This window comes from Salvelinus alpinus, chromosome 15 (genome assembly GCF_045679555.1).
Source record: "Salvelinus alpinus chromosome 15, SLU_Salpinus.1, whole genome shotgun sequence".
In the NCBI taxonomy this organism is placed as follows: Eukaryota; Metazoa; Chordata; class Actinopteri; order Salmoniformes; family Salmonidae; genus Salvelinus; species Salvelinus alpinus.
In genome coordinates, this window is record NC_092100.1 from 57685721 (window position 1) to 57698378 (window position 12658).

At 42.8% G+C, this 12658-nt stretch overlaps 1 protein-coding gene across 1 annotated transcript in view; it reads right to left on the reverse strand.

Annotated features, from left to right (window-relative positions):
- The window catches only part of LOC139540407 (CD82 antigen-like), a 59823-nt gene that overhangs the window by 25690 nt on the left and 21475 nt on the right, over positions 1-12658 (reverse strand). The window contains exons 2-3 of the mRNA XM_071344205.1: positions 2942-3020; positions 851-923 (exon numbers count right to left, since the gene is read on the reverse strand). Coding sequence (XP_071200306.1) covers positions 851-923; positions 2942-3004 — 136 coding nt within the window. The 5' untranslated portion in view covers positions 3005-3020. The remainder of the gene's footprint in view (positions 1-850; positions 924-2941; positions 3021-12658) is intronic.

Consider the following 12658-nt stretch of genomic DNA (forward strand, 5'->3'; position numbering starts at 1 on the left):
ACACTACTCACTGTGTAGCACATGACCTCACATGTGAATCCTTAAAGAGATGGGTGGGGCTGGCTTAAGAGGGTGTGAACAATGGGTGTAGAAAAAGAAGAGCTCTCCAGTAGGTGTACCAAAGTATTCAAGGGCCATTTTCTCAAAAGTGAGTTTACACGTTTATCAACTTTCAAAGCAGAATTACTTTCCCATTGTTCCTCAAATACAGCGTAAGATATACCATTTTGTAGCCCTGTGTCTCTGCTTTTATCCAATGTAAAAAACATAGCTTCAAATTTTGCTACATAACACCAAATTGAGGTGGTCGGTCACATATGGAGACAATCTAGGAAATAAGTTAGTAGGGTTGAAGTAAGCCGCCATCCTCTAACACAGTATGAAACTACTTCAGATGTTAATCACTAACCTATCGCTAGTGATCTGTCACTTCCGCCTGTATGTGTTTTCACTTGCGCATGCATGTGTGTGTGCATGCGTGCCTGCCGAACCAGATAGCTGTTTCTAGTGGTTGAGAGTACCCTACCATCAGTTGTGGGTCACATTTGTGTTTTAGTGCTTACATCCCTCTGCTCTTAATTTATGGCCCTCTTCCCTTGGGTTGGTGTTTGTGGGAATGAGACAAGTAAGATGAGAGCCACTTTAACTGCACAGACTGGGCTAAGGGTTTAGGATTGGACATGGATTGAGGTAGTAACAGTAGTAACACTTTAGGATCTGACAAGCACAATTTCCAATCTCTACTTTTGGCTTCCCCTGTGCATAGAACACTTGAGCAAAGATAGACAGTATCAACAACTATCAGGCAAGATCACAAAGGGTGTGTGTGTGTGCCTGTGTTCTTACTTACGCAGCACTGCGATGAAGCTCTGGTTATCCAGGAGAACCCACAGTCCAAAGCCCATGATCAATGCTCCAAAGATCTACAGAGGGAAAAGGAATTGAGTTACAAAGTGGCACTCTTTTTCATGGTCCTTAGAGCCAGATAGCAACAATTGTCCTGGACCAGTACAATACAATACAGGCAGGTAGATTCTTACTGAAAATGTTGGGCTCATTGCATACCAGATCAGTGAGATAACAAATAGAGGCAATTGGAAAAGCGGTGTCTCTCTAAAGTAAGAAATTATAGTATGTCTGCTCCCTCTCTTTCTCTCTTCTTTTTCAAGTCCGGTGCACTTAGCCTGTTGTTACATTGGTATCGTTTGTGTCATTTTACTTTGCCTGGGAGGACTATTAGCAAGTGGCTAGGCTTAGCTGTACCACAGGCTCTGACATAGAAACAAACAGAGCATGGCTTTGTGTCCATGGTTGCACCTTTACAATGCAGAAAACCACCTCTCTCTAGCTCAAACCGTTCAAAACTAAAGACCTATTTTACCGGAGCAAAAGAACATTACTTCTAGCATGGTTTCGTGGGACTCTCTTAAAGGGGTACACACAAATTAAATCATCATGAGTAAGGAAAAATTGTTTAAATAAAAACCTATTTAATCTATAAAATACATCTTAACAGAACATGTATGATTTTGCAGTATGAATTAGATGAGATGGAGGTCATTACCACTAAATGAATTAATCAAAAAATGCTAGGTGCCACAGAATTTTTTTATCCCATCAATGTGTTCCACGGTTCAAAAAAGGTTAGGAACCACTGGTCTACACCACACCTTCTCTACTGTAACAGATCCGTGGGAGATCTCCCATTCAGACTAACCTAACACATAAAGGGCCAGATTGAAAAGTTCTGAAAGGGAACTAGCCAATAGAGGAGCCAGGTCTAGACCAGAACCAAAAGGTCTGAACCTGATCAGAGTTTCTTGTTTAAATTTCATTTCCGGTCCAGACCACGTCCTTTTTTGACACTCACCTCCAGCAACGAACGGATGTGTCAGACAGCCAGATTATCTGCCAATTATCTGGTAACGAGTCTATAAAGTGTAGCCTAGCGGTTGGCGCGTTGGGCCAGTAACCGAAAGGTCGCTGGTTTGAATCTCTGAGCTGACAACATGAAAGATTTGTCAATGTGCCCTTGAACAAGGCACTTCACCCTAATTGCTCCTGTAAGTCTCTCTGGATATCAGTGTCTGCTAAATAACTCAAATGTAAAAATGTAGCCTAAAGTGCAGTGTTGCATTTATAGGGACCATGTCTGGTAGTGGGGGGGGGGGGGTAAACCCAAAAGATGAGAGGTTCCTAATTCACCACTTTCCCTTGGCTTGGAAATGGAAACCTAATTGAGACCTCTTCATTTAGACTAGAGGGTCTGTTTCAACCTCATTAGGTCCATATAAACTAGTACTATGTAGCCCACTACTAGCCTCTGTCCACAGATGCTTTCCAGATGCTTTCCATTAGGGGCGGTGAGTGTTCACATCAAAAGTCACATTTACTACACACAGACACACAGTGAGTGAATTGGAGAGGAGGTAAAGAGTCAGGTTGGACATCATCAGTGAAGGTTTAATATAGGAGCTGTTGTGTCAGTTTCAGGATGGACTGTCTGGGTTTTGATCAAACACACTTGGAGGTTGCGTGTTTTTTTAGAGTGAAGTCTCTGCCAGGTGAAGTCTTTTGACCTCAATGGTATTTCCTACCGTTCTAAATAAAGGTTAGAAGATGAAAACCACCAGTTCTGACTGTGTTGCTACAGAGCACAGTACCACAACACTTATCACTTTGGAAAGTAACATGTCCTCTGCTAATCTCTGGGATATTTCAATAAACAGAAAACTACCATATTCAAATGATAATGAAAACAGGAAAAACATGGAAAGAACTATGAATGATCTTCAACAACTACTAGTCATTATACACGTAGAGTAATACTCTCTGAAGTCAGATGGATTTGATGCAAATGAAGGCTACAGTGTCTGGGGTTGACATAGATATCCATTGACATAGATAGCAGGCTAGGGCAGAAGGTGGTGATGTCACTTACAAAGAAGAGGAGGTTGAAGAGGAACAGGAAGTACTTAGTTGCCGTGATGCATCCCTTCCCCATGGTTACGACTCTGCAACTGAGAGAAAGAAACAGTTAGGTTAGATGAAGGCTACTTTTTGTTTTATTTAACCTTGATTTAACTAGGCATGCCAGTTAAGAACAAATTCTTATTATTTTTACAATGACGGCCTACACCGGCCAAACCCGGACGACGCTGGGCCAATTGTGCGCCGCCCTATGGAACTCCCAATCACAGCCGGTTCTGATACAGCCTGCATTCAAACCAGGATGTCTGTAGTGACGCCTCAAGCACTGAGATGCAGTGCCTTAGACCGCTGCACCACTCGGGAGCTACAGTAGTATAATTAGGCTACAAAGTAAAGTAGGCCTGCAAAATTCCAGAAACATTCCCAAAGTTCCCATTTTTTCCCCAGAAATCCCAGTTGGAAGAATCCCTGAATCAGGAGAGAATAAGCAGGGAGACAAATCACCAACTGGAATCCTTCAACACAGCAAATCACAGTACGGCACAGCGTGAAAGAGTTTTGGTGTCTTTTAAAAATTTTCAACAGATTCGCACTCCTGCCCCTGGCTACTTGCTGGCACTGAAAAACAACAGAGCAAGAGAGAGGGAGAGAGAGAAAGAGAGATGGTGAGGCAGAGAGAGAGAGAGAAAGAGAAACCCCCTCCAGAACTCTAATCCTATACACAGCAGGGGTCCTGGTTAAAACAGTAATTTGATCTTCACAGCACCAACATGGTTCATTCTCAACAGACATACCAGTGCTGTAAGGGCTGGGCGGAATGGCCAAAATATGCTTCATAAGTGGTGCATGACCCTAGGGTGGCAACACAAATTATAGGTGGGGTTTTCTCCATTCTGATTGTTTTATGCTGTTCAATCCAACTTCAATCAATCATTTTCAGCATTTTCATACATTTCTGCACTCATTTCTTATCATTTCCACACTGTGCCACATAGGGCTGCATGATATGGGCAAACAACTAGATAAAAACACTTGGGTGATCTGTTGAAATCATCGAAATATAATGACTATTGTAAATAGTTGGAATATAGTGGGCAGCACTTTTAATACATTGCTGTTTTATATTTTCTTATTTTACCTTTATTTAACCAGGTAAGCTACTTGAGAACAAGTTCTCATTTACAACTGCGACCTGGCCAAGATAAAGCAAGCGGATGCGGGCAGCGAGCGGTTGAAAAGCATGTATTTAGTTTTACTAGCGTTTAAGAGCAGTTGGAGGCCACGGAACGAGTGTTGTATGGCATTGAAGCTCGTCTGGAGGTTAGTTAACACAGTGTCCAAAGAAGGGCCAGATGTATACAGAATGGTGTCGTCTGCGTAGAGGTGGATCAGGGAATCACCCGCAGCAAGAGCGGCATCGTTGATATATACAGAGAAAATAGTCGGCCCGAGAATTGAACCCTGTGGTACCCCCATAGAGACTGCCAGAGGTCCGGACAACAGGGCCTCCGATTTGATACACTGAACTCTATCTGAGAAGTAGTTGGTGAACCAGGCGAGGCAGTCATTTGAGAAACCAAGGCTGTTGAGTCTGCCGATAAGAATCCGGTGATTGACAGAGTCGAAAGCCTTGGCCAGGTCAATGAAGACGGCTGCACAGTACTGTCTTTTATCAATGGCAGTTATGATATCGTTTAGTACCTTGAGCGTGTCTGAAGTACACCCGGGACCAGCTCGGAAACCGGATTGCACAGCAGAGAAGGTACGGTGGGATTCGAAATGGTCAGTGATCTGTTTGTTAACTTGGCTTTCGAAGACTTTAGAAAGGCAGGGCAGGATGGATATAGGTCTGTAACAGTTTGGGTCTAGAGTGTCACCCCCTTTGAAGAGGGGGTTCACCGCGGCAGCTTTCCAATCTTTAGGAATCTCGGATGATACGAAAGAGAGGATGAATAGATTAGTAATAGAGGTTGCAACAATGGCAACGGATAATTTTAGAAAGAGAGGGTCCAGATTGTCTAGCCCAGCTGATTTGTACCGGTCCAGGTTTTGCAGCTCTTTCAGAACATCTTCTATCTGAATTTGGGTGAAGGAGAAGCTGGGGAGGCTCGGGCAAGTAGTTGGCCGGGGTTGGGGTAGCCAGGAGGGAAGCATGACAACGAATGAAAAAGCCTGGGAGGAATTATTGTGACAGGGTAGGAACCAAAGTGTTGGTCAGTGTTTCCCAGCTGATCCCAATTAGATGTTATATTTTTGTTTTCTCTTACTTCATGTAGCTAGCTAGCTAACATATTAATGCTAGCCTATTCCTCTCTGATTTAGAAGATATAGTTGCGCAAACAAAATGCTGATCTAAGCCTACATCAGCACTGTTATGAGCCTGTATTAGCTAGCTACGTTTGCGCTGACTCTGAGTACATTTAGCTAGCCAGCTAACACAATTTATTTTAGCCACAACTTGCTAAGAAAATACAAACTATCTGTTTGCAGACAGTAAGATACACAAACAAATAGCGTAATATTAGAACGCTTGTGGATTTATAATGAGAAGCAAAGTGGAAAGCAGCATCATTGTCCTGTTGCATCTAACCATGCAGACAGAGTAAACTGCAACTTTCCGGTAAGTGCCCGTGACTCCGAGGTCGAGCAACAACTTGTTCTCCTTCAGTGACAGGGGAAAGGGCTGGGTGTGGGAAGCTCATGGGGAAGTGTCAAGCAGGAGGAGAGGAAGAAAGACAACTTATCTAGCATATGAGGTGACTGCGTTGGAGTGGCATATCACATTTAACAAACCAAACATTGAAATACCATTGCAGAAAGTAAAATAAAAACCCAAACCGGTCCATGCAGCAATACTGGTATATAGTAAAAGAGGGTATACTGCCTATCCCTGCAGTGGTGTTTCACCCCCAGTCCTTAATATCCCCAAGTCCTGTGTTAGAGCCTATATTGCAATTCTACTGTCATCTCCACTTCTAGATAACAGCAACAACAACCTCTTTTTACAGTGTGTAGGGATGTAATGATTCACCCATACTGGTCGCAGATTCAAATGTTTAAGTTCGGAATGCATCAGTCTGCGGACCCCAAACCGATCCAAACGTAGAATGCATTGGTCAGAAAATCCATTCAAACTGTTAGGCATTGCCGATTCACTAAAATGTTTTGTTCATATTACCTACCTAATGTGACGACTGATGCGTCCTCTCCTTCAATGTCAAACTAAGCATGTAACTGTGATAGTTGATAGTCATTGATCTACAAGTCATTTTGCATGCCGAGCAACCCCATGGAATATCAGTAGCCTAGTCAAACTGGGCACAGTGCCCAGCTTTGCGCGCTGACCAATGCCAGGTATGCGGCCTGTTCCTGATCTTGCACATCTGCATGGCACTTTCAGCATTTAAACACGAAAGTGGCTTTATTAGTTGAGTGACAACCTATGTCATTTGATAGGTTATTGTTATCTAGGCGCTGTTGAAAATGGTGTTTAAAAGTAAGCTAATGGAGACAACTCTCATCTGGCTATAGGCTACCTGTTGAATGGAGATTACAATATATATAATTTAGATTGTTCAGGTTCAACATCAGCAATAGTTTTGATAGTTTGGCTTTAAACAATCACTGTATATGGTCATTTTTTATATATACAGGGTTGTTGATCATTTCATTACGAGGACAGCAATCACTTTGCCAGGCGCACTGCATGGCCAAAGCTGGAGAAAAAAAACTCACAAAAAATGTCCAAACGGTCAAAACCATTCCATTCCAAATGGGGGTGAAATCCAAAATTGTGCTATATGTTCATTGGCTATGTCATAGCTAATTTGTAATTAATACATATTGATACATTACTACCTTAAACACTTAATCTACAAAAATGACAAGTTCATCGGTGGGTGATGGATATTTCAGAACCAAAGTGTGGAGAGAAAAACCTACATTTACCACCCTAATCTGACAGTGTTAGTGGGGTTGTAGATACCTAGTCTTCCTTATGGCTCAGATCAGGTGCCTGCATAGTACATACACCATAAGCATACATCATTTATACACACACACACACAAAATAATTTACACACATGCACACAAACAAAGGCCCAGCTCATGAGCAGCAGATTTGAATTAAGAATGGAACATGAATGTGTTTATGCAACAAATGTTAGTGCATCGAATCGTATAGATTTGTTCTCTAATCAAACCGATCGCACCTAATCATTTCAAACTAAAACGTATCCTTCCTGTATCGTATCGGAGCCCATGTATCCAGATACATATCAAATCGTCTTGAAAGGGAAAGATGCACATCCCTATTGGTTTAGGCCTACTAGTTATCCTAACAAACCAGAGGAACACCCTTCCAAAGACAGACTAGAACAAGGACCACCTCAAAGACTAAATTGAGAATTATGATGACTCAACCCATGTGTTCATGCTTGTTATTTTCATCACATGTGAGGGTGGGAGCTATACAGCGTTGTTTACTACTGACACTATACAGCAGTGTAGAAGTCATAGTCAGGCAGCCACAAAGCACTATTTAATTACCATGTTTATGAAGAAGGCTAGGTCTACTCTGAAGGAGCAAAACATTAGAAATATTCAAAAAACAGATGATGTCATAGCATATACGACCACACAGTACAAGTAGGTTATGAGGTTATTTTGTGTGAAACGGAACAAGCAAGTGACAGATGTCAGAACAATCTTCTGGTGTAAGAACCATAGAATTGTATTATATCCTATTAATATGGTAACAACCTCCTACATACAGTTGAAGTCAGAAGTTTACATACACATTAGCAAATACATTTAAACTCAGTTTTACACAATTTCTGACATTTATTTATAGTAAAAAAATCCCTGTCTTAGGTCAGTTAGGATCACCACTTTATTTTAAGAATGTGAAATGTCAGAATAATAGTAGAGAGAAATATTTATTTAAGCTTTTATTTATTTCATCACATTCCCAGTGGGTCAGAAGTTTACATGCACTCAATTAGTATTTGCCTTTAAATTGTTTAACTTGGGTCAAATGTTTCAGGTAGCTTCCACAAGCTTCCCACCATAAATTGCGTGAATTTTGGCCCATTCCTCCTGACAGAGCTGGTGAAACTGAGTCAGGTTTGTAGGCCTCCTTGCTCGGACACACTTTTTCAGTGCTGCCCACACATTTTCTATAGGATGGAGGTCAGAGCTTTGTGATGGCCACTCCACCACAAATGACTTTGTTGGCCTAAAGCCATTTTGCCACAACTTTGGAAGTATGCTTGGGGTCATTGTCCATTTGGAAGACCCATTTGTGACCAAGCTTTAACTTCCTGACTGATGTCTTGAGATGTTGCTTCAATATATCCACATAATTTTCATCCCTCATGATGCCATCTATTTTGTGAAGTGCACCAGTCCCTCCTGCAGCAAAGCACCCCCACAACATGATGCTGCCACCCCCGGGCTTCACGGTTGGGATGGTGTTCTTCGGCTTGCAAGCCCCCCCCCTTTTTCCTCCAAACAAAATGATGGTCATTATGGCCAAACAGTTCTATTTTTGTTTCATCAGACCAGAGGACATTTCTCCAATAAGTACGATCCTTATCCCCATGTGCAGTCGCAAACCGTAGTCTGGATTTGTTATGGCGGTTTTGGAGCAGTGGCTTCTTCCTTGCTGAGCTGCATTTCAGGTTAGGTGGATATAGGACTCGTTTTACTGTGGATATAGATACTTTTGTAACTGTTTCCTCCAGCATCTTCACAATGTCCTTTGCTGTTTGAGAGCAAAATTGCAAGATCATGTTATAATACTTTTATTGCATCAAATGGTTGTTTCATGCAACAGAATAGAGTATTTTGTCAACTATTGTGTGTGTTCTACTGGTGGTAGGCATGTTGTGTTAATTAAATGTTACAAACCCCCCCAAAAATCTATTTTAATTCCAGGTTGTAAGGCAACAAAATAGGAAAAATGCCAAGGGGGTAAATACTTTCGCAAGCCACTGTACAAGCTGCATACAAGCCGCTGATGCGCACTGTAACGTCTGCTTCCAACTCACACTCTCAAACATGTAGATCCCCTGAACGCAGCTCACTTTCCAGCTCACACTCTCAAACACGTAGATCCACTGAACGCAGCTCACTCTCCAAATCCCAATCACCTGAATTCTGATCACCTGTTCACACACCTGTATGTCATTATCACACACTATTTAGTTCAGTTCTTTGCACCCCATCATTGTGAGGTATTGTTTGTTTTGTGACACACTTCTATTCGGAGCTATGTTTTTCCCGTAATTTAATCCTCCCGTGCCTGTACTTTAGCCTATCGGATGTCCTGTTATCAACCTACTGCCTGATCTCCCGGACGACGTTACCAGCCTTTTCCCTGCCTGTACTGTTGCCTTTTTGGACCCCCTGTGTATGACCTTCTGCCTGCCCCATGGACCCAGCTACCTGCCTTCTCCTGTGGTCCTTTACAATAAACACCTGCTCCGCCCTGCTGTTGAAACCAGCTCTCTGTCTCCCATCGTGCTCATTACAGCACCTTTGGAAACGTTTAATTTAAAAAAGTCTAAATCAATCTCATATACACCATCACAATAAATCCATTATTTATTTTAGTCAGGTCTGAAGAAACATGATATGAAGAAAATGTGTTTCAGAAAAACAGAATATGAGTTGGCCTACTGTATTTTATCTGGTTATGCTCCATGCCATAGGCTGTAGGCTTGTTCATTTAGCAGACAAGATATGCTTATAAGGCCCGTGCCATTATTTAATATTATATGATTTTATAGTAAGAAGAATATAATTGTGAGCTGCATGGTGCGAGTATAGGCTATTGATGATTTGAGAAAGTCGCTAAAAAAGCTTGCTCTGTTTCCATTCCTCCGGCTGCATAGCTGTTCTCTCATCAAGTGATAATATTTGTACCCATCAGACTATTCTCAATTTAATATTGTCTTTACTAACATGTAAAATTTGTTTCCATTTAGAACAGTCCATTATCAAATGGGCAGGAACAGGGGCCGGGCAAAAAATACATGTCATCTGTATGCACTGGAATAGCAAATGGAGGCCTTTCCCGCCGGTCCGTTTTTCAAAGATGCAGGGTAGGCTACTTGGGTTTTATTGCGGAGCTGTACTTAATATGAGCTGCTGAGAAAGAAATATAACACTTGTTTCACTCCACACATCAACCACTGTTTGAGGAGAATGCTCTTGCTGCGTGTAAGGTGATATTCTGCCCCAAACTGTATTCCATTGGATCTTCAACCCTGTTCCTGCAGCTACCCAGTGCTTAATTTGGGAAATTAAGTCAAATCTGTTGCAGAACAGATAGTAAAATGTTCTCGCAACAAAACATATTTCACTAAACTGCTGACAGCCACTCTGCTCGCTTGAGAAAGGAATAGAGAGAGAGAAGATGGAAGCGCATAGTGGTGAGATATTCTGTATAGCTAAAGGTAATGTGTCACCCTATTACTAGGCTATTCAAAATCAAATACAAATGTACTATAATTGTAGGCTAACTGTAAGCCGCCCTGCACAATCAATGAACCCAGACTTGTGGATATACATTTTGGAGCATAGCACAAGGTAACCAGTACATCCAGTATGCATAATAATACAGTCCACACTCAAAGGCCATTACTTGAATATGTAATGGGCTGTAGCCCCTGCCACATGCGTCCAGTTCCGGGGCAGGTGTAATAAGATTCCACCTTGTTGCTATATTGTCCTTTTTCCTGTTTGATGGCTCAGGGGAGGTCGTAGCGGGACTTATTGTACGTGTTTGTGTCCTTAGTAGTAGCTGTTGGATGCAATAGCCCTGCGTGCGATAGCTCTGTCTTTTAGCTTAGCGCGTACCTCAGTGTTAATCCAGGGCTTTTGATTGGGGAAGCAGCGGACCTTCACTGTGGGGCCAATGTCGGTGATGCAATTCCTGATGAAGCCCGAGACTGAGGTGGTTAGCTCGTCGGTGCTATCGGCGGAGTACCGAAACATATTCCAGTGAGTGCCAGCAAAGCAGTGCTGCAACATAGCCTCCGATTCGGAAAGACCATTTCTCTACGGAGTGCGTCATGGATACTTCCTGCTTAGCTTCTATTCGGAGACAGGAAGCAGGAGTATAGAGACATGATCTGATTTGCTGAAGGCGGGATGAGGGAGGGCTTTGTATGCTTGCTTGTGGGTTGAGTAACAGTGGTCTAGGAATGTATCGCCCCTAGTGTCATCCAGAAGCATGGCAGACATTGGATGAATATTAAATGTTAATATCGTCAGCTGCAAGTAGCTAGGTCTCCATCCAATTGGCAACAGATTTTCATGCGAATATTCTGAAATCCGCATACAAACAATATGCACATTTTCCCACCAGAGAAATTTCCAGCAAATTGACTTGTTGCGGATAAAAGAGTGTGCGCGATGATGTAGTGCACATAACAATTATTTTTGACGGACTTTGTTCAGTCGACATTTGGAAAGTTTACCGACAAATTTCCATCAGGCCTATCGTGACATTTTTTATTCAACATTTTACTCACATAAAAAGGTTGGATGAAAACCTGGCTACTGATGGAGAAGAAATAAAATTGGACTCAAAGACAATTACTGGAAAAATTCTATGGGTATTTTTGGTACAACGGTGACAACAAATGTGTCTTTTTAGGAATAAAAAAATATGAGTTCTCTATGGGACCATCTATAGGAATTGGCTCGGCTTCAGCTAACCTGCAGTACCAAAAGTACCCTCTGAGCACAGTGGAACGTGTGCTTCGAGACCGGAACCCTGGCCCTCTGTTATGGATCAGTGGTATAAGCAGTAGCCTTCCTAGTGATCCAGCCATAGCCCTAGATATAATTTGGTCTTTATACTGTTTATTTTCAAGTAAAGTACAAGTCAACCGTTCACTGTGTCTTCCCATCAATGCGTTCTGACCGACACCCCAAGGCAAACACACACAAACCAAACAGCAACTTTAGCCCTCCACTACATTGTGGGGTCTGGGCTCCGGGACATTGGTAGGCAGAAGAGGGCTGTAGCACCATGGTGGTCTGGAGACTTGAAGTGTTACTCTGATGACACGGCAGCAGTGACTCGTCAATAATTGGAGGCCACGGTGGGGGGGCAAGCCACTCACTGCTGTCATTCTGTCCATCACAAGCCGTGGTGGTGCCAGCAGAACTCTCTCTGCTGGTTGGATGCCTTGGGATGAGCTCTGTAGAGGCTAGCTTAGTGGGAGAGAGGCTAGACATGGAGTGGGATGTGAGCGGTGGCAGCACGGAGCGGAGAGTCTCTGTGAGCTGTACTACTTCTTGTAGCTCACGTAGCTAAGTGAGACTGACCTGCATGGCTCGCTGGGACTGCCGCAGCTGGGCTCTCTCTCTCTGGATGTAGTCTCTCACTAGCATGTGCACTATAAATCGCTTCATTGTCACCTCCCTACCGGACGTGCTACCTGTCCCAGACCTGCTGTTTTCAACTCTCTAGAGACCGCAGGAGCGGTAGAGATACTCTTAATGATCGGCTATGAAAAGCCAACTGACATTTACTCCTGATTATTATTTGACCATGCTGGTCATTTATGAACATTTGAACATCTTGGCCATGTTCTGTTATAATCTCCACCCGGCACAGCCAGAAGAGGACTGGCCACCCCTCATAGCCTGGTTCCTCTCTAGGTTTCTTCCTAGGTTTTGGCCTTTCTAGGGAGTTTTTCCTAGCCGCCGT